General features: G+C 40.1%; 1 protein-coding gene and 1 long non-coding RNA gene across 4 annotated transcripts in view; both read left to right on the plus strand.

Moving 5' to 3' along the window:
* The window catches only part of si:ch211-267e7.3 (ADAMTS-like protein 2), a 39602-nt gene extending 22976 nt beyond the window's left edge, over positions 1-16626 (plus strand). For 2 of the 3 annotated variants that reach the window (XM_042497944.1, XM_042497946.1), the window contains 15 exons: positions 140-285; positions 473-596; positions 3415-3495; positions 4476-4651; positions 4795-5158; positions 6088-6156; positions 8494-8851; positions 9263-9363; positions 10056-10182; positions 10915-11128; positions 13302-13457; positions 13586-13756; positions 13885-14061; positions 15507-15660; positions 15828-16626. In XM_042497944.1, the coding sequence (XP_042353878.1) occupies positions 140-285; positions 473-596; positions 3415-3495; positions 4476-4651; positions 4795-5158; positions 6088-6156; positions 8494-8851; positions 9263-9363; positions 10056-10182; positions 10915-11128; positions 13302-13457; positions 13586-13756; positions 13885-14061; positions 15507-15660; positions 15828-15964 (2555 nt within the window). In that variant the 3' untranslated portion in view covers positions 15965-16626. The remainder of the gene's footprint in view (positions 1-139; positions 286-472; positions 597-3414; positions 3496-4475; positions 4652-4794; positions 5159-6087; positions 6157-8493; positions 8852-9262; positions 9364-10055; positions 10183-10914; positions 11129-13301; positions 13458-13585; positions 13757-13884; positions 14062-15506; positions 15661-15827) is intronic. The other variant, XM_042497945.1, reaches the window with a different exon arrangement.
* Positions 16627-24535: 7909 nt separating this feature from the next.
* On the plus strand, positions 24536-26969 carry LOC121951004. The gene is made up of 3 exons (XR_006106373.1): positions 24536-24604; positions 25972-26062; positions 26499-26969. It is a non-coding gene; the product is annotated as an uncharacterized LOC121951004 (long non-coding RNA).

Here is a 26969-nt window from a genome sequence, read left to right on the forward strand (position 1 = left end):
CTTCCAGCTGTCCACCATTCACAACTTTGATGCTATTCTTTCTTGAATAATTAAAGTAAATAGTTTAAAAAGTTTCAATGGGACATCTTCTGATAATTGTTAAATTTCACCGCTTCCTGCTATATAATTTCCTGTGTAGCTGATTACATCAGCATCTCCAATAAGCCATGTGACCTGCAGTGCACAACCATCAGTGGTGAGCGGCAGCTGCTAGTTCCTGCCCACGATGGGACATTCTGCCGCGATGCCAAATACCATGGAGTCTGTATAGAAGGGATATGTCAGGTAATCCAACCAGAAAAAAGACTGGCTTTTTCTCTCTAAGAATTACTATTATGTATTGAATGTAATCAATGTATTTTATATTTATCAAGCATAACAAATGTTTCTAGTTGATGAGAAAAAATTCAGTGAAAGGTTGAGTGAAGTAACCTACAAGTCTGAGACATCTTGAATGTCTCTTGTCCTGCAGCCTGTAGGTTGTGACGGGGAGCTGTACAGCAGTAAGACAGTAGACAGATGTGGAGTGTGTGGAGGCAATGGGACATCTTGCCAGCGCATCTCTGGATCATACAGGAAGGCACTCACACAGTTAGGTAACACACACACAAACACACATGTAGACAGATATGCATATAAATATGTAACATGCAGCATGATAATTTAGGTCAAGTTATCTGGTGTTGAATTTGGTGACACTGACACAGCAGTAGTAAACATGCTGGATCCACATTCCAGTTCCTAATTGTCTTATAAGTCAACTGCTTTTTTTGTAAAAAATTATGAATTCATTGCTGAATGCCATGGTATAGGAACCTGGATCTGGTGATTTGCCTGTCTTACATCTTAAGTCTTGTCTTTGTCAAAGAAATACACCATAAACATTTTAGTCTAGTCCATTAAAGACCAAGAATGAGCCTTTTACTCAAACTTTAATGAAAATAGTGGTTTCATGTAGGATTTAATTTCATCCAGTTGATTTTAGAATAGAATAGAAAATATCTTTGTGGTACACCAGGGTGGAAATTTGTCTTTGGCCCACTAGACACAGTAGACTGCATACTGAAGAGCAGACAAGCAGTTAGTAAAACAAACATATAGACAAGGTCATCAAAAACACTTAACACATGAAATCAGTTTATATCATTGTCTGACTTAAAACTCCTCAGTCACTTTGTTAAGAATATTTATTGCAACTGGTGCTGATAATTATTCTCAAAATCACTGGGTGTATGAATGCAGCTTTGCAGAGAGGGTTTCTAGTCTGGTATTATTCATTAAGCAACATTTGTTTTTGCCCTGAATTGTAGTGTCATATTAGACTGTGTTATATTTGTAAGTGTTTGTATATGCGGCGTGGAGTCCTTCAAAATAAGCAAAACCTGACTGTCAAATAATAGTATAATAATAATAACTTTATTTATATAGCACATTTAAAAACACAGTTTACAAAGTGCTTTGACAAACAAGGCAAAGCCGAGGCTGTAAGCCCCAGAAATTAAAACAATTTAAGTAATGGAATAATCCCGTGAAAGGGCAGACAAGAGTGAGCTCAGAATTAAGTCAGAGTTCGAAGCAGGGACATATTAGAAAAATACAGTAACAATAATAATAAAAGTGATAATAATAACAATAACTATTAATAATAAATAGAGTTAAAGGACACAATAAAAGATAAAAGATGAATTAACTGAATTACAAGACAACATCACATAAAGGCAAGTCTATAAAAATGGGTTTTAAGAAGTGATTTAAAATCTGCCAGCCTTATCTCCTCAGGCAGGTCATTCCACAGCTGAGGAACCCTAATGTCAAAAGCATGGTCACCTTTAGTTATAAGCCTCGACTGTGGAACGACCAGAATGCCCCCACCTGAGGATCTAAGGCTGCGGCATGGCTCATACGGGGTTAACATTTCTATAATATAGCTTAGGGCCAGACCCAGACGAGCATTAAAAGGAATCAGTAATATCTTAAAATCAATTCTAAAATGAATAGGGAGCCAATGCAGGGAAGACAGAATTGGGGTGATGTGTGTCGTCTATTAAATCCAGTGAGAAGCCTACCTGCTGCATTTTGGACAAGTTGGAGGCAGGATAGGGATTGCTCAATTATGCCAGAGAGGAGGGAGTTACAATAATCAAGCCTCGAGAAGATGAAGGTGTGGATAACTTTTTCCAGGTCAGACCGTGAAAGTATATGTTTAATTCTTGAGATTGTTTTTAGTTGGAGAAAGCAGGATCGAACAGTTTTATTGATGTGAGTAAAAGGTTAAATTCAAATCATATATTACCCGTAAATTTCTTGCAGTGGACTTTAGGTTAGTGGACAGGGGATCAAGGGAACTCAGGATGGGACTGGTACAGTTTGGGGGCGAGAACAGTATTACTAATGGTTCAGTATGATTGAGTTGAAGGTAATTTTGAGACATCCAACAGTTAACTTCAGCAAGACAGTCAGAGACAGCAGCTAGGCTTCTAAGGTCACCAGGTATGGTGGGAGGTATATCTGTGTGTCGTCTGCATAGCAATGAAAAGATAGATCGTGTTGTTAAATAATTTTGCCAAGTAGAAGCATATAACTAGAAAATAAAAATGGGCCTAAAATTGAACCTTGCGGTACATCACAGGTAATTTTGGATGTGGAGGATGAAAAATTACCTATGGTGACTGAGAAGGTTTTAAAGGTGAGAATAACAACTAAGTGCAGTGTCCTTAATGCCTACCCAGGATTCAAGACGATTTATTAAAATGACATGATCTGTTGTTTCAAAGGCTGCACTTAGGTCTAAAAGAATTAAAATAGCGCTCTCCCCTCTATCTCTTCGTGGGGATAAGATCAAGACTGCAGGTAATTGGTTTCATGTGGGAGATGATTTCTGATAGATAGCCCAAGGAGATGGGATGAAAATAGCTAAAATAATTAAAAATGTCCCTACTGGCAGGTAAAATACAGTCAGGGGATGTAATTTGTGTGGGAATTATATTGTGCATGCTTTATCATGGATAGCGTGTTTAATACTCCAAAATTAATCAAACTGAGGGTAACATACCAATTTCCAATTCCAACTTTTAGTTCAGCTTAACCCCAAATGCAAGCACAGTTGTTGTTAGATACTAGTAATACGTTATGTTACATTACTTCCAGTTGTAACGTAAGTGAGTGAGTGTCTCACAAACTACTGGACCAATCAGCACACCAATCCAGTTTTTGACTCCCAGTTAAATACAACCGCTGACTGTAAAATGAATAATGAGCAAGCATTACACTAAGATTTTGTTGGCCTTAGTATGCTGGTTGTGTCCCAACAGAAACATGTGTTTAGGAGATGTTACTGTCTACATTTTGTAACACTGTTTTTCTTGACTGTTTTTCCTCATGATTAGTGTTTAAAGTGGGCGTTTTTCTCATCAGGCTATGTGTTCATCACCAACATCCCTGCTGGAGCATCAGACATTCAGATCATAGAGAGACATAAGACTGAGAACATCCTGGGTGAGAACCTACTATTTCTTTGTGGTCAATAATAGAAGAGTATGAAATCAACAGATTTCAATCAGCATTCAAAGAAAACACCACTGTGACAGTGGTTTGAGGATATATTACGAGGTTGTAATATAAAATTATTTATATTTAAATTAGGGCTGTCAGCGTTAATTTTTCAAGGTACAAGGTATATTTATTTGTCATTTTTCTTAAATGTGGTTTAAGAAGAAATTGGTAATCGTGATGCAATTAAGGGTAATAATTAAGACGCAAATTATTTTTATCCCATTAATCACGAGCTGACATTCCCATTCTTGAGAGGCTGTAATAGGCTGAGTATTAAAGCTACACTGATGATACTGGAATCATATGAAACTAGAAACTAACTAATAAATCTAGTGATACCAACCATGTTATGCTTGCTTTTCAGTAAGGTGGCGGAATAATACACCAAAGTTAGGAAAAACGGCATGGCCATTTGACAGGGGTCCCTTGACCTCTGGCCTCCAGATATCTGACTGAAAATGGGCTCTGTTGGTACCCATGACTCTCCCCTTTACAGACATGCCCACTTCATGCTAGTCCCATGCAGATTTTTCTGTCATTTGATTGATAATCAAGACAATCTGGTAAGAATTGCTTTACTTTGTCAATATAGACTCTATAACTGTTTTGTAATTCAAAATAATGGATAACATGTTATTAAAAGATGTGATTAATCATGATCAACTAGAGAAATTATGCACTTATTCATGATAAAATAAATAGTTTGACAGCCCTAATTTGAATATATCCATGTGTGATAAGCGAGGCTGAACGTGATCTGAACTCTCAAAAGATAATTTTTATTTGGACACAAGAACCAGTAATTGTATTGTGAGTATCACTTTGTCAAAAATGACTAATCTTTCTGTGGGTTTTTGAGTCCTGACCCAGTTTTGAATATCACTGTCTTAGTCCCTCCCCCTGATGTCTCCCCTCCTATCTAGCCCTGTCAGATGAAGCTGGGCATTTCTTCTTCAACGGAAACACTGTGTTTGACAATCCTCAAAACTTCCGTGTGGCAGGAACAGTGTTTAAATACCGACGCCCGAGCAATATATTCTCTGATGGGCTGGAGTACATCATTGCCCAGGGACCAACACTTCAGGGTCTCAATGTTATGGTAGTACACACACACACACACACACACACACACACACACACACACACACACAGAGGACACACAAGTAGATGTGTCTCATTTAAAGAATGGGGTAATTTCCAGTATGAAGTGATTAACCTGTGATATTCTCTTCGGACATAAAGTACTACAACCTGAACGGGAAGCTTCCCCACATCGCCTACGAGTACACCATCCCCAACACATCTCATGACATCACTGCTGCGGAGGGCATCACCACAGGCCCTGCCCACTCCCATCTTAACCTCACCTATAATGAGGTAAACGAGCACGTGAGAGGGGATGAACTTAGAGCTGATGACCAATCAGATGTCCAGCTGCAGGAGGAAGAGGAGGAAAGGGAACAGGAGGAAGTAGTGTGGGAGATCAGGACACCCAGCCCTCCACCGCCAGCTGCCATGTTGGTCTACAGACCTGCTGATGTCACAAGTCACGTATTCAGCCACAATGATGTGGAGGAGCAGGGACCTCCTGTCCCATCTGGTTACAGTGAGTCTGAACTTGATCAATCTGTCTACTTAGAATTAAGGTGCTTACTTTTTAAAAACTCGATAGCACATTTGCACATAGAGGCTGTCAATAGGCCATAGTTCAGTCATAGTTTAAAAAACGGAGGAATTTATAACCAAAAACAGTGGTATAAAATATCCAGGTCCAGGCACTCAGGCTGGTTTGAAAAGCGTTAAAGGCCTTTAATTCATGGGGCTAGAAATGTTGAAAATACACAGACGCGTATCGGCTTGTGCCCTCTTCAAGATGTCACTCGCTCATACAGAGAGAGTGATTACAGCTGCACTCACCACAAATGTGCACTGCTGACACCAACTTTAAAATGTTGCATTCAAGGCAATCACACAATATTAACATTAGCAATGTATTTAAACAATAAGAAAAAAAACAAAAACAATAACTATATATTAAGTATGGAAAAGATGAGCAGTCAGTTTAAATAAATCACATCATACCAAAATAATTCAACAATAGGGAAAATAACTAATAATGTGTAAAGACCTTAAAAAACACGAAAGTTTAAAGTCTTAAGTAAGGTCAGGGTTTCTGGTACTTTAATGGCATGGATCCAGTGAACCTCTCTTTGAGAGATGCAACACTTTTAAAGTTGTTTATTGACAAGCTGACAAATAATTCAATAATTCAATAAATCATAGTGTAAAAATTGTTATATTATGGGGTCACTGTTTTGAACTGACCTCAAACTATTTTTCTTAATTATAATTTCTTGTCGTATGGTTAGTATACTGCACGGAACAATTTATTAGTCTAGCTCAAATGCACATCTGGCTAGTGACAGTGGAAAGCTGGTGTCTTTGTCCATCTCTCAGACCTGAAAGCTCTCAGTCTTGTGGTCTTATCTGTCTATCGTTAATGTACTGTATCTATCTGTTTCTCTGTTCATTAAGGAAGTTCATCCAACTCGATTGACGAGCCATCCACTGATGATGACAACACTCTAGTGCTCCCTCTCCCTGGTAAGAATATTTGAATGCCAGAATACCTTTAGGATAATAAAACATAGACCTAGGCCATGGCAATTTGTTGATATTGTGATATCGGACTTAGATTATGGATATAGGAGTAGTGAAAGTATTGTCTTTTTACCTGTGCTTTTAATGTGTCTGCTTGACAGCTGTCAGGGGAATCAGACCAGCAAGTTCAAGAGAAATACTGAACTGGAGATCAGTTCAAATGTATCATTAGAATAATATGAAATATTATGCTCTTATACAAAGAGAAAATTGATGACAGTGGAGTTTTTTTCACTAATTATATATTATATACCAATTATATATATATGCTTCTGTTTTAGAGTAGTGCAGTATTGTAAGCACCACCATGAAGTGGTGTTGAATACTTTCCAATATGTAAAATCCTGCTCACAATCCTGCTCGAGAGATTGGCAAGGATTAGAATGGAAAGACTACAAAGTTGCTACACCTTATTCAAATACAGCCCTCTTTACACAGAGATTCAGAGACTCCACAAAATTCCTCCTTTATGTGTATTTTGCATTTTTACACCGAACCAAAGAATGACAGCATAATGCCACTTCACTGTGTGATGTTAGACAGCATGCTGGTATCACCAAACCGAAAGAGGCATGATAGGCCTGACATTAAACACAACAGCGTTGGCCTGTAGTGTGACATTTAACATATGCAATGGCATTACTTTCTAAACAATAACAATGGAATAACATAGCAATAACAATCATTACTGTCTCTGTCATATTGTGGGGGCTGATCTTGTCCTCTGCTTGGAGGGTAGAGAGCTCTGAATCTCACTCTGTATGTTTACATGCAAAGTTTAGTGGAGCTACGGCAGCTCGGTAAGGTCATTAAATAGGACTACTGTCCTTGTCCCAGTATACAAGCACCAGGGGTGAATCCATTTATTGATGGAAGTATGTCCACCATGCTATGACAAGTAGAGATATGCCTCCTTTCCGCTAGCAGCTATAGACCTATATTATTTATACACTCTAAGATACATACCCAATCACAATCACAACCGTTCATTTTCAGTAACATCAGGGTAGAAAACCGCTGCGTCCGGTACATATAATCAAACAGTGGTGAGCAAGCTTTGCCTTCATTGATTAGTTTAAAGCCACCTAAAAAAAAGAATACCAATTAGAGTGTATGCTACGCTATATTAAGGATATTTTTAGCGCTTTACCTTGCTGTCAGACAGCAGTCACTGACAGGGATTTGAAGCTGTTATATCAAAAACAGCAGACTCCATTCAATTTACTCCACTGAACAGCGGAGCTGCTGCTCTACAGCTGCCTCCATCAGCTGCTATGAGAGGTAAAGAGGAGACAATATTCAAATGCACTTCAATAGTCATATACACTTACACTGATAATAATTTCTTTTAGGTGGCTAAAATCTGTCTTGCTGCAGCCCCGTCCATGGCATGACATCAATTAGCTTCTGTGCCGGTTTTGTAGGACTGTACTTTATTTATCAGGGGAGGGGGGTGGCTGGAATATTACTTTTTTATTTAAGATAAAATGCTACCTTTTACAGTTTAATTTCCCTCACCTAAGCCAAAATTAAGAAAACAAGTCCCTCCTCATTGCTTATTTTTTAATGCTTGGCCCGTTTTGCAGAACCACTTAGTAACAAACAGTGCCTTTCTGTAAACACCAAGGGAGGCCAGAATGGTTACAAGGAGCACGCACAGAACACCTAGTACAGTTAAAGTCTGACTGACCTGTTTACATGACAAAATAGCTGGACTTTAATCATATTTTCTGGGTGTGTTAGTATGACTTAGTATGACTTCAAAGTCAGACTAATGTGTTTACATGTATTTTAAAAGTCCAGTTTTAGTAGCACTAACACAATAATTCAAGTAATTAATAATAATAATTAGTAATAATTCATGTAAATGTACTGATTGTTTTTACAATTTGCAGACATTTATGACTGCTGTTCTTTGCTTTTAATGTCTCGCATGGTGGGTCAAGCACGGCAGCATGCCGGCATGATATTTCCGCAGGGTAAGGGTAGACAGGAAGGGTAAAAAGGGCAGACTGAACAGGCCCTCTTACCTCCAGTGTTCTGTTGTGCAGCTGCCCCTTGACTTCTTCTCAGAGAAGAGGCCATAAAACTAAATTTCAAAAGAGAAAAAATAAGATTAGTTTATTTTAACAACCATTAAACAGACAATTCATAGTTTTCCATTTTTAATAAGTCAATTTAGCTTCATCTCATGAATAATAGCCATCATTATTTCATCATCATGTTTTTGACTTGTATGTATGTATCAGTTAATCTCAGGATGTTTGCATCCATTCACAGGTAGTCAGAGTGTTCACTCTGCAGCCCTGCCAGAAGACGCCCCCTACCTGCTACTAGAGGACCTACACTACAACCAGACACACTCAAACACACACTCTCTCACACAATCAAACACTCACTCTGGTATAAACACACTCACTGATCGACATTCAGCTGCAGGAACACATGTGAAAACGCCGTCTGCCACAGACACAGAAATACACACACACCCACAGCTGGAAATACACTCAGACATGCTCACAGCTACTGACACACACTCTGTTACACATACAGAAACTGGCACACACTCACACACACACACTGGCATCTTGGTACAGCTGCAACAGGTGCCTGCAGTGCAGGCTGCCAACACAGAGAGGTATGAGGCAACAACTGTGGAAGACATCCAGTCTTCACTTGAAGAGCGCTGTCATGCTGAACGATGTGATTAACTACATATGTATGCCATACATTGTTACAAAATGTATCATATTACACTCTCATAATCCTGACCATAATTAATTTACTCTTTGCTAAGAGCATATGGTTGGAATTACTTCACATGACTTGTGAAGATATATTTCATGTTATAAATCATCAGTCCTGTGATCTTTTCTCAAAGCGTGCGTGCAGGCCTAGTTGTTTCCCACATTTTTAATATAACTTCATTAAGTTAAGTTTTCCCCAGGCAGCATAATAATTGTTACATTACTGGGGTTTTGTGAAATGAACAGCAACATATCGGGTTTCATAAATGTGCCTGCCTGTCTCTGTCTCTGTCTCTGTGTAGTAATGACTTTGATGTGGGTCTGGAGCCAGACATTAGTCTGGCAGACATGTATCGCTGGAAGGTTTCTGCTTATGCTCCTTGCAGTTCAACCTGTACAACAGGTAAACACATTCACAACATGCATGTACACCAGTTTGATAACACCCACATTTATTCATTTCTTTCAGATAATACATCCTATGATAATTGTTCTGTCATGGCTTTAGAAATTGTTAATGTGTGATTGGCCGATAGGTGTCATATTGCATATCAGGACACCTGCGGCAGAAATCCACAGTTGAAACAATGTTCTAACTCAGTGTGCAAGGTATACTAAACTGCAGGCAATCACACAAACACCTCACACTGAAAGTTCTCCAGTTAAACTATACCTGCATTTTATCCTTTTTGTACCCAGATTGAGGAAATGTTTTTATGTTATATATTATATGTTTTTTTCTTGCAGCCAATCATTGAAAGAGTTCTTTGATTTAACATGACTTGTGGTCAGCCTAGCACTGCAGCAGCTACAACCTGTACAGTCTGTGGAGGGGTGAAGTTGGGCATGGTGTATTTGTCAGAGTTTGCACTTCAGCTTGCTGAGATGCCATCAGAATATTTTAGAGTATGGCTATATTACATACTTGTAGCATCTGATAAAAAGTACATGAAGAAAATGTGGAAGGATTATTTCAAATGAAGTACTCTATTGGTATTGGTATTACTTTAAGGGCACTGGTATCATCGTTTTTTAAACGATACCCAGCCTTCGTCTGCACTCTGTTCTTTCTGTTAAATTTGTGTGTATTGACAGGTATCACCACAAGCTACGCCCTGTGTGTCCGCTATGATGGGAGCGAGGTGGATGACACTTACTGTGACTCTCTGGCCAGACCTGAGCCCACACATGAGTTCTGCACTGGGAAGGAATGTCCTCCAAGGTACCGCCCTGACTGACAGACTGGCTGGCTGGTTTTCTGGCTCAATGACTGTCTGAATGAATAACTGGCTGGCTGAATGACTGGCTGAATGAATAACTGGCTGACTGAATGACTGGCTTACCAGCTGGCTGACCCTTGTTTTGTGTGAGAGATCAGAAAAGCAAATACATTTCAGTTAACTTCTAAATTAAAGATACAGTTTGTGTGTATCTTTAAATCTACTACAGTCATAAGATCTTTAACAGACCTGTTTTTGTTAAACTGTTAAATACTGTAGTCTTGAAAAAACAGCATGAATCAAAGTGCAAATCAAAGTTTGGGTTTGTTTGTTTGTTGTAAAATATATCTTTTTTGTGTCATCATCTCTTTTTCTTGCAAAATTAGTATTTATTAGTATTTTTGCGTAGAATGTCAACATTTTTGTCACTGGAGATTGCAAGTGGCAGACACTGTGGAGTGCAAGAATGCACACTGAATATTTTCAACTCCATGCCCACCATGGATCTGACCCCAGGATAGTAAGATTTAGGATTTAAAATGCAACATTAAACAACATACTGTAAACCAAATGTCACAGGCTTTCTCCACATTATGGCTCTGTAATGTCCTCAAAGAATTCATTCTAGGGTAGAAATCCAAAACAAAGCAGAAGAAAAGAAAAAGAAAATGTCCCTGATATTGTATTAAATGTGAAACCTCACCAGCTGAATCATTCTGCCCCTCTGTCCTCAGATGGGAGACCAGTGGATGGAGTGAGTGCTCTCGGACCTGTGGTGAGGGCATTCAGTACCGTACAGTGCGCTGCTGGAAGATGCTGTCACCCGGTCTGGACTCCTCTGTCTACGATTCACTGTGTCTGTCACATGACTTTCACAAACCAGCCAATAGGAAGGTGTGCCTTGGCCAGAGCTGCGGGCCCCAGTGGGAGGTGTCTGAGTGGTCAGAGGTAAAACAGCATGCCACTTTGCAGTGTCTCTGCTGTGCAGTGGTCTGGCTAACACTGGTGAAATTCTGGTTTCACAATCATCTTTATTAGCCACATGCACATGTCCTCCATATGAAATTTAAAAATAAATTCTTGTGCACAAATGTATGATCTTAAGATTTTTACTTTTCACTTTGACATAGTGGCATACTTAATGTGCATTTCTGACAAGTCACCTTATCACAGGGCAACATGTCACATGATGTGGGATGAATTGTCGCAACTGTTTTTTAGCACCCTCAGATGTGTATAACACTGGTTATATCTGTGTCTATATCTGTTATATCTCCCCTGTGTGTACAAATACAAGGAATTTGACTTTATGACTTTTTTGATTTATTTGTAATGCTGTTACTGTACTTACACAGAAATAGCCATTACATTTAAGATCACTGGAATTGTGTATGATATATTTTAATGTGACAAACAAATAGATTGATTTAAGAACAAAGCTGATAAATAAAGGCAAAAAATAGACAGACTATTATGTGCGCCACTATGATAATATATATTATTATTTTTAGTATTTATTTTAGTATTTTGTTTGATGGTTTGATATCTAAAATTATTGTGGTCAAAGCAGCAAAAAAAGTAACAAACAAACTTATTTATTGCTGAAATCATTTCAGTAGATTTGAAACTACACTGAACTGAAATCAAAGCTAGGAGGCATCCTCACCTCAGCCACTGTCTGTTGGTGTTCAGGAGCAGCACTGCTGGCTCTCCATAGCTGCTACACACCACCTCACGGTGGCTGTATGTGAGGCTGGAACACAAACTTCAACCAGTGTGACTTTGAAACAGAGCGACATGAAAAAACACAGACACTGAAAAGAAAAAATAAGTAAAATCGTAATATAAGAAACACTAAAGAAACTGTGTTCTGCTTGTTGGTTAGTTATCTCTGACTCACGTATTCTTCATATATTAGCATCATAAACATGCCTGTAAATAATGCTTTTGCTGAGTTGGTGCATTTAACCCTTAGGGACCGTTTGGTGCATTTTATGCACTTTTCATTCATTCATTCATTTGATCATTTTGGCTGTGTTCATGCATATGTTGTAAACTTTGGCAAAATTGTGTACTTTGGTTTCATCTGTGAATTTCCAGCTCAGCTCCTAAATATAAGTCTAAAATACACTGTGGAAACTAAATTGTTACATTCAGAAAATTCAAAATGCTCCATTGAAACCCATTTAAACTGACATTTTTAATCACACAGCCATGGAAGCATAAAAACATGCATTGTATTAGAATAGTATAGTATACAGCATAGCACAGTATAGCATACTTGGCATATGGAGAAAATACATGCTATTTCCACTAGGTGCACTGTCTCAATCAATGTTGCTGCTAATCACTGATATATTGCAGGCAGTCATCATCAAAAAAATCTACTTAGCATGAAGTATATTGGAAATAATTCTTTGTGTGTGTGTGTGTGTGTGTGTGTGTGTGTGTGTGTGTGTACGTTTCATCTAAAAAGATAGTGGCATCATGAAAATACCAGGCATTTATGATTGGGACTGATGTTGATTAAAGAATTAACTCAGCGAAAGTAGAGGATAAATATTTATGTATGATATTTTTTAAAGCTAGATTTTAAACATTTTTGTGTTCAGAGCGATATGAGTGTGTGTGTATGATAGTGGGCCTTAAGGGTTAATAAGAAGCAGCTGCTGAATATTTCCTCAGATTGTTGTAACACTAATTCAAACAACACAGAGACACTTTAATCACCACCAGCCGATAAGCTAATTTCTTTCTTTCTTCTTGCACTACCATATACATTTGCACTACTATAACTTTGCCTTGTCTATTTTTAATGTGTCATTGTTTGAATTGTACAGTTTTATTTATCTCTTTTTAAATATATATATATATATTTATGTCTACTCTCTGTCACAGAGAGTTGAGAGTAACGTAATTTCAATCCTCTGTTTGTCTTGTACATACTGCAGATTTGACAATAAAGCTGACTTTGACTTTGACTTTGAAATGGAAACAAAAAAATAAATCTTTAATTAAAATGATTCAGTTCTAAAAATGTACAATTTTTCAGTACTGATCTTTGAACATGTTCGTGTACATAATGTATGTGTGTGTCACTATGTGTTTTTGTGTGTGTTAGTGCTCGGCACGCTGTGGCTCTCGGGGTGTCCGCTCTCGGGAGGTGCGTTGCTCCATGGAAATGAGACTATGTAACAAGTCTTCTCAGCCAATAGAGAGCCAGGAATGTGAGGGCCCGCCCTGTGACAGAAGATGGACAGTTTCTGACTGGGGACCTGTAAGTGTGACAACACACACACACACACACGCAAACACACACACATCAGTACAGGCATTGTAACACTTGTCATTCAGTATTCAGCTGACAGAATAAAAATTCTGTGTGTTTCTGTGTGTGTGTTCCAGTGCTCCGGTTTGTGTGGAGAGGGAAGGATGGCACGCGCAGTAACATGTCGATCATCAGGGGGGTTAGTGATGTCAGAGGAGCAGTGCGACCAATCCCTGCGCCCACTGGCCATCTATCCCTGTGGAGACAGGGATTGCGCCCCCCACTGGGTGGAACAGGAATGGCAGCAGGTAACCATTTACAGAACCAGTGCATATAGGTATGGGACACTATTAGAGCTCTGTGGTAGAGAGGTATTTTGGGGATGTGTGGATTTAAGATGTCCTGTGTGTGTGTTTGTTGTGTTTGTATGTGTCAGTGTAACGCTACTTGTGGGCGCGGCGTGCGGCAGCGTCAGGTGGTCTGTGCAGGGCTGGAAGGTGGTGTGTTCAAAGAGTTTCCAGACAGCAGCTGTGACCGAAGCAACAAACCAGAGACCAGCTCCTCCTGCTTCCAGAGACCCTGCTCCAAATGGTTCACCACATCCTGGTCTCAGGTAACTCTCTGTCTGTCTGCCTATCTGTCTGCCCCTCCATCCACATGTCTACCTTTTTGTTTAATCTTGGAATTTTCTCAACTCCTTCAATAAGTCTAAAATACACTGTGGAAACAGAATTCTCACATTCATACTGCTAAGTGCAAACAGTTCACATTTATTCTGGGTTTTTGCCTTAGTATTTGTCATTTGAACTATTTTCTACCTGATGACATACATTTTATCATATTTGGCATATGGAAAAAAATACATGCTATTTCCAGGTGCTCTGTCTCTATCAATGTTATTCCAAATCATTGACATATCACAGGCTGTGATAATTAAAACAAAAAATCTACTTTGTAGTAAATTGACAAGTTTTCACTGACATGAATGTAAACTGAAGTTTTTGGTCTTATTTTCGGTACTTATTTATAAACAAGAAAAAAAAAATAGCGGGATAATAATAATGATAATAATAAGAAGAAGAACTTTTAAAAACAGTTTACTGTGTTTTGACAAACAAAGCAAAGTAGAAATGGGATACGGACACTGATACAACAGAAAACCAAACAGTCCAATTGAACAGCGAGATGATACTAGGGTAAGGTAAAAAATAAAACCAGAGGACAAATAATGCAAGATGAATGACACATAATGTCGATATAAAATCATACAAAAGAAGACCAAAAACAGCAACAGAAGCAATAAAAGCTATAAAACCACAAATAAAAGAAAATTAAACAAATAAAAATAGATTAAAAAAGGTAAAATAAATGAAAAGAAATAAAAGAAAAAGTTGACATCACATAAAAGCAAGTCAATAAACATGGGTATTTAGAAGTGAAGTGATTTATAAGAAGTCACTGATTCTGCAGCCTTATCTCCTCAGACAGGTCCCTCCTAAGCCAAGGGGTCCTGATGGCAAAAACACAGTCACCTTTAGTTTTAAACCTCAACTCTCGAACGGCCAGAAGGAGCCGAGCCCAGGATTAAGACTGCAAACTGGTTCATAAGGACTCAACATTTGTGTTCTGTAGCTCGGGGTGATCATTTTAAAATGATCAGTAAAATCTTAAAATCAATTCTGAAACAAACAACGGGCCAGTGGAGAGGAGCCAGGATTGGGGTGATGTGATGCCATCTGTTAAAACCAGTAAAAAAAATAATATAAAATCATTTACTTAATGAAAAAAAATACAAACATAGGTAGCACTGGGCGGAGATGCTTGATACTACAATGTCATTCAACTGTCTTCAAAGGCGTGTGGACTGAACAGCCAAAGTGGATACAAGCATGTTTTCTGAGGACTGGCTGTTTGTACTCAGATGTCAAATATGGTCTGAAAAAGTCTGTACTTTTGATTCTACAGAATTATAGAATTTTGCATTGAAAAATGTGTAGATCTGATCATTAGTTATATGTTGAGAAAAATGTAAAGTCCTGTCCTATCCCACCCCCTCAGTGCAGTAAGACCTGCGGGAGTGGCGTTCAGGTTCGAGAGGTGAAGTGTTACCAGGGGGAGGAGCTGGTAACCAGGGGCCACAGCTGCGACTCTGCCCTCAAACCTGAAGCCAGACAGAGCTGTGAAATCCAAAGCTGTCCGACACAAGCACCAGGTACAAAAACAAACTCACTGCAGGTGATGCAACCTGTCAGCAAGCTCTTTGCTCCATCAGCGGAGGAGAACTGAACTCCCTGATGCAGCACTGTGAGAGTGTTTTTATTCAGCAGAACTTTTCTCCTTTCAAAGCATACTTTAGACTTTGTGTCTCCTGTGTGTCAGCAGCATCAGTCGTGGTAGAAGACTCCTGCCAGGACAAAGCAACAGCCAACTGTGCCCTGGTCCTAAAGGTGAAACTATGCTCCCACTGGTACTACAGGAAGGCCTGCTGCCAGTCCTGTAAAGCACCAAGACCCTGAAGTCTTCACTGTAACCTCTCACCTCCAAACACTAACCACTGGTACCAAAGGTCACATTACATTCACATTGGTGCTACACGAAAGCCTGCTGCTAGCAATGTAAGGCCTTACCACAGTCATTTAACCTCCTGTCACTGATGTCAAAGGTCAACCTGTGGTCACATGTCAACGTTATACCTGGTTTCCTCACACCCACAATTGCCTTTGCAAGTAAATCTGTATCATCACTGCTAAAGATTACCAATCACAATTACCGCTAGCGCTCCCTTAAAGAGTCCCCATTAAAATAGGTCTGCAGACAAACAACAGTTCCTGCTCAGTATGTGGAAGTTAATGACACGGCGTGCAAGGCTTTAGCCTGCCCCATCTGACATCTGACAGAGGCCCTGAATGTTTACCCAGCGTGCAACCACATCTACTCACTGAGTACGTCCTCCCCGGACAATGTGAAGCTTTAGGACTCATTGGGGTTTTATTTCATCTGTTTCCTTCACTGCAAATCAGAGGGAGAAACCACTGTTTGCGTCTTTATCTTTATACCAATACTTTGCTCTGTCACCCTCAACAGTTTAATGCCTGGGCCACATCGCCTGCGTGAGCAGCAGGGAACCTGTGTTTTTTTTTTTTTTTTGTCCATGTTGACAGGTCAGAGCAGCCACACTGCCTGCGTGAGCAGCGCTGCTCAGCTGCATCTCAGCTGCTGCTCAGCTGCAGCATATCTAGAGAAATGGAGGCTCACTGTTTTTTTTTTTGTTGTTTTTTCCACGTGACGCACATAGTTTTCAGGAAAAATAGACTGTGACCATGGTGTTTTGATAAGTATATTGACTCTATACCACCTGAGATCGTCAATGTCTTTATCTGTCACAGACATGAGGAAATAAAAATATATCTGTGTTACTCAAAGATTTCTGTTTCTGTTTCAAAATAAAAGTCCTCTGACAATATTTCCGTCGAGAGAATCCCTGCAGTTGTTGACACAAAGCATTTTACTGTAAAAAATTTGTAGGAACGCGTTGTTGACAATGCAGAAGCTTGCTCTGCTTTGTGAATGTGCTTTTTAATTGTGGAAATACAGACATTATAACAACAGGCAGCTCTGCAGGGGAGCAGCAGCAACAACGCTGCCAATGTCAACACCACAAGTGCGCAAGCTGCAAAACTTCAGGGAGTTTGCCATCACACACTGCTCACGCATTCTGTGTGTCCCGGGCATAAGAGATAAAATCCTTTTAAAGACTCTTCATTCCTCCCTGTGTCCATCACTGCAAGAAACTGCATCCCATTTAAACAGTGATGTTTGATGTCTGCAATCTCACCAGTTGCTCACTTCTTCAGCTTCAATGTTCTGCTAAAGAGGCTGCATCCAAAGCACATGAAAGCCCTGAAGCAGCTTTGTTGTAACCATGGCAACAATTGGGGACCAACTGAACCAGGAACAAGCTGCGACTGAGCCCCCCTAACCTTCTGCTTCATCCTGCTACACAGTTTTCTCAGGTTGAACCACTGGGGCTGATTTGTAACTGCTTTTTTTCTGACACTTCAAAACATGTTTTAACACAATATCCTACAGACACAACACAGAGAGTGCCCCAGGAATGAGTCCTAAAATCCAGAAATGAGTCAGCATTTCAGCACCTCTAGTTCCCTCATCTCAAAGTGAGTGTGTTTGTTAAATGTGTTTTTGGTTAGAAGCCTGACATAAGTGGTTAACACAAGCTGAAAAGACTTTCATGTTCTGCTCTACAACATAAAATGTGTCAGTAAATATTCCACTGTAAACTCTGAAGCTTTATGTGTCTTTAAAAAAGGTGCTTGCTAACAAGTGGCTGATAGAGACTACAGAACCTCATCATGCCAAATACAGTTTACATCTTTGTTGTGATGGCAACATTAATGCTACCGTAGTTCCTTTATAGCCTAATGTTGTTTTTTTACTTCTGGCAATTGCATTAAGGCTTTAAAAAATCCTGAAAGTGGTGTTTATTTGTAAGGATTATCATGCTGAACAGAACATGTAAGTATCATAAATGTTTAAATGCACAGAGCTTATTTTCTGCAATAATTCAAAATCCAATGAAAAATCCCATAGGCTTTTTAACAGGGGAACCATGGTGACACTGACTTGCATGTTGGCCTACAGAGAATCATCATCCCTTGAGGCTCTCTATGGAACAGAGTTACTGTCACCTTTTTCAAAACAGTACCGAAAGCACTTGTTTTTCCTCCAGTCACCAGCTGATCCATGACACAGCTTCTTTTGCAGCACTTCCTTACACACCTCCCTTTGGACCAAAAAAATCACACCTACACCTGCAAACACACTTTGAAGTGAAAAAAAGACATGATACAAAAATGATACATATTTGATGAAAGAAAAAGTCAGTGCAAGTACTGCAAAAAATAGCATGTGCAGATGTATATAATGGTTATGTTCCTGTAGATGCCTCAAATATGACAGTTCAACAAGGAGTTAAATCCAAGGAAAACAAAGAAAGGTCATGAGCCAGTAGGCAAGTTTCCTTACAATTTAGTACAAAACTTAAGCGATATTTTAATAATGTGGATAAAACACAATAATGAGATGACTGTGTTTCCACTGACTGATGTTCTGCAACTTCTCTTCTGGTGATAACATTCCTAGGAGCAATAAATAACCGTCATTATTTCCAATCCAAGGCCACGTAGACGTGTTATAGAGCCATGTTGGAAAGACAAGCCCCCTATACTTGGGAGCGTCCACGTATGAGGGATTTTTGGGAGGCGATAGCCCACAATTTCACAGAGGAATTGTGCATTTAAAACTTTCTGATGACGTCCCCAACTTCTGAAGAGTTATGTGATGCAATATCAGCTCTTGTAGCTCCTGCTGCATCACACAGGAGCCAATTCCTACCAACAAGAACATAGCCATAGCATCATGTGACCTAGAAAAGACAAAAAAGGGTTTCCATTGCAGTTTTGCCAAATAATACTTTTTCAAAACAACTGAAATACCACCTCATAGCGTGTTATAGCATGATGTGATCGCCATATTGACTCCAGTAGGAGTGAGACCAAGCTCTGACCCATGAGCCATTACATTCCCTCGGTTAAATCAAAGCACATCACTGCAGACCTGAGATCAAAAGCAGGACTGTAGTCCTGAACCAAAATGGCTGCCAGTGAAAACTCTCCCCTGTCTGATCCAGTGTGTTCGTGCTGCTGCTGGGAGAGGAGCAGAAACCAAGCAGCTGATCACAGTTTCAGTGAAGCACTCGAGTTTCAGTGGTTGCCAGCTAAAGACTGGTAACTGAAGCTGGGCTTGTACAGGAAGCAAACAGAGGAGATGTAAGGTTCTGAGCCATATGAATGAAGCAGAGGAACTGTGGTTACTAATTAAGCTATCATCTGAAACATGATCTGTTTCCTCCGCTGTGGTTACCATGTGAGAGTGTCATAATTGACCACTGTGTTGTTTACAACTCTCTCCCCCTCAACATGCACAATTAACATTGTCATGGTTACAGGAAACGCTATCCCACTGGATGACTCCTTGGTGAAACCACATCACACACATGGATAAACACCAGTTACTCATCTGAACAGGTCTTGACGAGGCACTGTGAGTCCCACACCCAGCCCGTAAGAGGACCTCCAGCTCATTTAATTTCATTTAGTCATTCTGACCTGAGTCAGATATTATTCAGCTGTCACTTTATTAGCTAGAAAGGACCCCTGACCAACCTGAGTGTGTGTGTGTTTGTGGCCGTGTGTGCAGGAAGAGACCAGCAGCTCCAGAGACAAGGTGAGTACTTCCACTTGGACTAACAGACCAGCTCATGTTCAAATGTCTGCAGAGGACCTAAAGAAAAAAAAAAGGAAAAAAGGCAATGACCAACTTGCCAAGGAATGTCTGAAAAATGGGGAAAAAAATAAAAGTTAACAAGAAAATTAATTGAAAATTAGATGTTGGGAGAATATTAGATATCCAAAACAGGAAAAATGTCTAGAAAACTGTTTTTATAACTAAAAAATCAACCAAATCACATATTTATGTTACAGGGGATTTTTTTTTTTTTTTTTTTGCACTTCCTTGCTGTAATTTTTTTTAAATTTTCTTTCTTTATGTTTCTTATTTTCAATACATTTTTTGATAGTGTTTTACTTATTTCTTACTATTTTGGGGGGATGATTTCTTGTTAAGTTGCTCATCGCATTCGTCTCACGTTTATAAAAGAAATCAAACCAGGTTTGATCAGGTTTCAAAGGGTTAATGATGTTTGTAAATGGCTACTATAGGTGTATCAACATTTTGGTGATAATCTGACGAAAAGAACAAGTGAAGGTAATGTGAAGTAAATCCAGTACAGCAACGGCCAGAGTGTTCATCATCAACGTTCTTCATTGCTCCACTCCGCCCTTTCTGAACCACTGAGGAATCCAGTGATAGGATTCCTCAGTGGTTTCAGAAGGGGTTAAATAACGTTTCAAAGTTAGGCTATAAGGCAAAGGCATGGCACATGGGTCCCTTGACCACTGACCTCAGGATGTCTTAATGACAATGGGTTCTATGGGTGCCCATGAGTCTCCCCTTTACAGACATGCCCACTTTATGCTCATCCCATGTGGTTTCTTGCTGTCATTTGATTCAAGCAAGAAAACCCACTGCGTCTATGAAGTTAAATAAACTTTGTTTTCTGTCTGTTTCAGATGCCTCTCAAAACCCTGATGCCATTTTTAGCAGTGGTGTGTGTGTGCTGTGTGGAGGAGTGTGCGTGTTTCCCTAACGGCTCTGTGGCATTCTCCTGTGGCAGCCTGACGCCTGTGCACCCGCCCTTCAGCCCCACCACCAGCAGCCCACCCTTCATGCTGTCTGCGTCCAGCGCTGCCTACAGGCCTGCTGATGTCATCACAGGTACATGAGTGCAGCTGCACCGCTTAGCAGCTACAGTCCATGTTACAGCAGTGCACCGGAGCACTGCTTTATGTGAAGCCAGCATTTTATATTTAACATTTCAAGTTTGTTACATTCTGTGCATGTTTTCCTCTAGTCATAGTGAGGGTGAGGTGAAGACCTCACCCCTTTCCACCAAATAAGCTCTGCCATGAGGAAGACTTTGCTGCTCGCAGTAGTGTTTTCTTTGTCTCTGAGGAATAAATCACCAGTGAGACAGCTATTGGTGGTTAAACAGAAAGAAAAAAATCAAAATAACAACTCATGTAATGTTTTAATACTGACATATGTTAGTATACCATCATTTTTCGACCATACCACCTGTGCTAGTTTATTTTTCAACATACAGTATGTATTCTAGATATTTACCATTACACTCCTTTGATTTGACTATGATTTCTTTCCCCAGATTTACAGTGGAATAACATTAAATATATGATGTTAAAACAACTGTGAATATTCATCCTTTTAAATCAAAATTTATTGTCTTAGCATCACCAAATTTAACATAAAAGGACAATTTAACCATTTGGTAAAACATAGTTTTAGACAGTAAAATATCAAACTCACCAGATAACTTCATCCTACACACGCACACACACACACACACACACATATATGCTCATTTATTTATTTTTTTGACATATTTTCTCTCCCCTTCCCCCCTTCCAATTTTCCTCTCTCCCTTTCTTCCTCTCTGTATTATCCCCCCCTCCTCTCACCCCTTTTGCCTCCTCCAGTTATACTTTGTACTCCCCTCTAATCCTCCCTGACCTCCCATCCCAGGGGTGGTATTGTGCAACAGGTCAGAGGTCAAAGGTCGTGTTTAGAGGAACTTACTCTGATCTCACACATTTCTGTTACCAAGGAGCTTTATTGGACACGTTGAACAAACATTTTAATGATTTTTTTTTTTTTCTTAAATGCCCTCTTACTCTCCCTGCTCCTCCTCTTTCACCCATGTTACCTCTCTGTGCCTCTGGTCCATTCCTGCTGCAGTCAGTCTGTGTAATATGAACATATCTGCCTCTCTGACTGTCTCCTCGCAGTGACGCTGGAGGTGATGCAGAACAGCTCCACAGAGTTCCAGGGTTTTATGTTACAGGCCAGGAGCGGACAGGGACAAGGTAAGAACACTCTCATGTCTGGACCCTCTTTAGTGGAACACAGCACCTTAAAGGTCCAGTGTGTGGGGTTTAGTGACATCTAGTGGTGAGGGTGCAGAACTGAATCTTCTTCAGTGTGCCAATCAGACTTTGGTTTGTCCACTCTTAGCTACTGTAGAGACAATAGGACTCACTCCCATAGATGTATAAGTATACCTTTACTAAGATGGTGCCTTCAGTTCAAGTCAATTCAATTTTATTTATAGAGCCCATTATCACAAATCACCGTTTGCCTGAGGGCTTTACAGCATACGACATCCCTCTGCCTTTAGACCCTCACATCACCTAAGGAAAAACTCCCAAAAAAGATACAGTGTTACGGGGGGGCGGGGGGGATTCAGGAAGAGCGGCAGAGGATGATGAGGGATCCCTCTTCCAGGACGGACAGATGTGCAATAGATGTCGTAAATAACAATGGAATTATAATTATGACAAAAAGGAAAGATCAGAGATCGGACTCTGATCAGAGTTGATCAGAGTCCATGTGTATATTGATAGTGGAGGCGTGGCTTATAATAATGGCAGTAGACGGTTGCGTCAAGCACGAACACAGGCGTAGCTTCAGACAGGACTACAGTAGTGGCAAAACCAAGCCAGAGCGAGCCAGGAGTAAAGTATCAGTGCAGCCATAGCACAAGGACAATCAAAGGCAGGGTCACAGCACCAGCACAGCTATCACCATGATCAGGCGCAGCCAAGATTGCAGCCAGGATCCGGGAAAACTAGTAAACAAGGAAGCACAAATGCTCCGGAAAGGCAACAGAATTAGCGTAATGCAGTAAACACACATGAGCATTTCCAGATGGAGGGAGCAAGAGAAGGAAAAAGGAGCTCAGTGTATCATAGAAAGTCCCCTGGCAGTTCAAGGTGTGCTGACAACAGATGTCTCTTTTACAGTGGTGGTCTATGGTCAAAATGCTTTTTAGGCTGCAGGGTTTAGAGATCTACAAGTACTGTGATGTTAGTATTTTGGCGACTGTGGTTCAGGTTGTAGAAGGCGTCACCCTTTGATTGGATAGTTCGATTCCCATCTACTCCACTCTGCATGTCAAAGTTTTCTAAAAAGTATTCTAAAATACTGAACCCCAATTTACTCCTAATGGCTGCTCCATCAATGTGTGTGTAAATGTATAAAAACTAAGTAGCAGGTGGCACGTTGTATGGTAGCCTTTGCCACCAGTGTGTTAATGTGGCATGTAGTGTAAAGCACTATCCATCCATTAATTGAAACCGCCACAGCTTTTTTTTAGTTTTCTCTGTTGGTGCCTCATACTTTTACCAACATGTACGTCACCTGAAAACAGTGTCATCTATTTACAGTTACAGCAAGTAAAAACAGTTTTTAATGTTAATGTTTTTTATGTTAATGTTTTTCTTTGTCGGGAAATACAGGTGAAGACACATTGTGAGAAGCTTGATTTATTTATTGCCTTAACTATTTTTGGAATGTTTTTGTGCCACAGTAGCTGTGCTTAATCAAGTCAGAATCCAAAATACTTTATCGATCCCCACCCGGGACATATGTTTTGCTACAGTCGTTGTGCAGTAAAGCATAGAGAACTGTAAAAAAGTAGAAAATAAGTAAAATATAAAGTTTTAATTTAAAAAGTGCATTATACTTAATTTTTTTGTATGTATAAAGCCTTCAGTTGTGTGTTTTCTGTTTACAGCTGTGCAGTGGCCTGTAGGAAAGTTCACTAACATCAATACCACCCTATTCTCTGCACTCAGCTGCAACAACATGGAGGTACGTGTGAATGTTTTATGCCAACTGTTTCTGACTAAACCTGGCAGCATGCTAACAGACTGTAAAAAGCAGAGCAAAACCTCTAATGGCTTAGAGTTCTGTTTCAGTTAGTGCTAATGTTTGGCTACATGTTGAACCAGAGCATCACTTGAGTTTATTGAGGCACATGTGAGGATGCTAAAACTCAGTGGTCGGACATATTGGCTAGATCCTAAATATGAGGTCCTGTACACTTTCATCCTTTACCTCATGTTGTAACTTGTCACATCTTATTGCAAATTGTGACACAGCTGTATTTGCACCAGTTGCTACGTTCATTATTTTTATGCAGTCTTTGGTTGAACCCTATGTTACACAGTTGGACCTAAAACCTCATTCCCACTTCAGGGAGGACACAGCCTCTGTACATGTGGCACCCTCTCTATCCACTGAGCCACCAGGCACCCCACATTTGGCTTTTTAATGGTCAAATTATTCAGCAGTAGCCACTAGTATTTTTTGCCTCCGTCTCTGATCAGCTACGAAAAATATTTCTTCTCATGTATCTCACTTTTCCCTGAGTAACTTGGAAAATAGTGAGTCAAAGTAAATGGTTTTGTATTTTTACCTGTGTGTGTGTGTGTGTGTGTGTGTGGGTGTGTGGGTGTGTGTGTGTGTGTGTGTGTGTGTGTGTGTGTTCATGTTCTTGTGCAGAACTCGACTGTCAGTCAGGCTTCAGGAGTTAAGAGGAAGAAAGTAGAGTTGACCTGGGAGGCGCCTAGCAACAGTGACTATGGAGATATCTACTTCAGGTAGAGAAGGTTGCACTCACACCTGCCTTCTGGCTGGTGGGGTTGTAGCATGTAGTGGCATCTAGTGTTTAGTTTGCAGATTGCAACCAACCTGTCTGTGGTTAACACAAGCTGAAGAGAATTTCATCTTTTGCTCTACAACATAAAATATGTAAGTAAGGCTGTACCCAATTCAGAATTATGCCAATTGTATTGGACAGTTCGTTTTGTTTTTCATACAAAGTTAGAAAGTTTGACTGGGGCTCCATGTCGTTCAGGGTGACAGCAGCATTCATGTAATATCATAAACTAGCACACAGTGCTACTGATAGGTCATAAATGTGCAGCAATATCTTTTTGCTGACACTTAATATCAACAAAAGCCAGAGACTTATCTGTTTTAGTTGCTGTGAGCTGCATATTCACCATTCTGTAGCAGATGGTCTCTCCTCTCTCCTCCTCTGAGCTGCTGCCAGCATGTCTGCCGCTGCTTGTACCAAAGAGTAGTATGAAAGTCAAGAGCACTCACTTTGCAGCAAAATCTAGGGACCAAAATGTCCTCAGAAGTACACTGCACAGAATGTGCACTGATGTGTTGAATCTCTGACTTGTATGGGGCAGCCCTAGTAAATACCTCATGGATTTTTAAGTGTCTTAAAAAGGTGGTTGCTAACAAGTGGCTAAATGAGACTACAGAACGTCTTCACACCGAACACAACTTTACAGCCTTGATGTGGTGGCAACGTTGGAGTCATGCATTTGCCGGGCAGATTGTAGCCCAATATTGACTTTTTACTTCTGGCAATTTTATTTAGGCTTAAAAAATCCTAAAAGTGGTGTTAATTTTTGAAGATTATCTTGCTGAACAATATGTGTAAGTTTCTTAAACATTTTTTTGCCACCAAGCTTTTTTCTGTATGACTTAAAATCTAATGAAAAAGTCCTATAGGCTTTTTTAAGTGGAACCAGGGCGATGCTAGCTTCCGTGTCAACCTACACGGCAATGCCGGGGCGTTTCCATTATTGCTGTGCATCTCTCCCCCTCTCCCCCTCTCTCTTTCTCTTTCCTTTTTTTGCCATGATTGTATTTCATTTGTTATTTACGACATCTATTGCACGTCTGTCCATCCTGGAAGAGGGATCCCTCATCATCCTCTGCCGCTCTTCCTGAATTTTCTTTCTTTCTTTTTTCCCCCGTTACAGGGGTTCCTTTTCGGGAGTTGGGTGATGTGAGGGTCTGAGGGCAGAGGGATATCGTACGCTGTAAAGCCCTCTGAGGCAAACCGTGTTTTGTGAAAATGGGTTTTCGAAATAAAATTGACTTGACTTGACTTGACTTGATAATTTTGTTGACACATTCATTCGTCTTCATGTCTCTGATCTGGCAGTGCCTCTGTGGTCCAGGACTACACCACATTCTGGGTGCAACTCAGCAGCCGCACTCTGACACTGGACAGCAGTGGAAACTCTGCAGCTGGAGTGAGTACTATGACTGATTAGGCACATTTTTATTACAGATTGAGAGATATTTTTAAATTGTGGATAAAACACAATTATGACATGATATGATATGATATGATATGCTGCATCATGAGGGAGCCAGTTCCTAATGACAAGCACATAGCCATAGCATCATGTGACCTAGAAAAGACAAAAAAAGTGTTTCCATTGCAGTTTTGGGATATATATGGTGTTTTCCAACCACCTGAAAAACCACCTCACACGAGCGTAAAAACTTTTTTTTCCCATAAATGGAGGTTGTTGTTTTTTTAATTTAAATGTTTCCATTAAGCATATTTTATTTTCAGATTTTAATTTGTGCAATTTGAGGGTTAATGGAAACCCGCCTACAGACAGACAAACTGACTGATGGGGCTGCACTGGGATGCTGACATGTTTCTTTGTCTCTCTACAGGTCTTTTCCTCCTCAGTGCTGCTCTTCATCAATCTGCTGAGTCTGTCTGCCTACTGCTGAGACGGACGCACGCGCTCTCGCACACACACACACACACACACACACACACACACACACACACGCATACACGCACGCACGCACACAAAAATATAACAGCTCCACCTACAGTAAGGAGATCACATGGACACAGGGGGCAGAAACAGGAGATGTACCCAGATGCAGGTGGTTTCCTGACAACCTCTCCAATCCAGCTCAGAGGCCAGGAAGCAGACTCAGGGGGAGAGCGCAGAGAGGGAGGCCACAAAACTTAAAATATATCTCTCTGTTGGGAATATAATCCTGAAAAAATCACCAAGGAACCTGATTTCTGGTGCACTGTTTCATTCTTTAGTGAAAGTTGTTCAGACAGTGTTGTACTTGCTAGCCTGGATTTGAATATTAGCCCTCTGTATCCATAAAGCAGGAGATTTA

Source organism: Plectropomus leopardus, chromosome 12 (genome assembly GCF_008729295.1).
Source record: "Plectropomus leopardus isolate mb chromosome 12, YSFRI_Pleo_2.0, whole genome shotgun sequence".
Lineage (NCBI taxonomy): Eukaryota > Metazoa > Chordata > Actinopteri > Perciformes > Serranidae > Plectropomus > Plectropomus leopardus.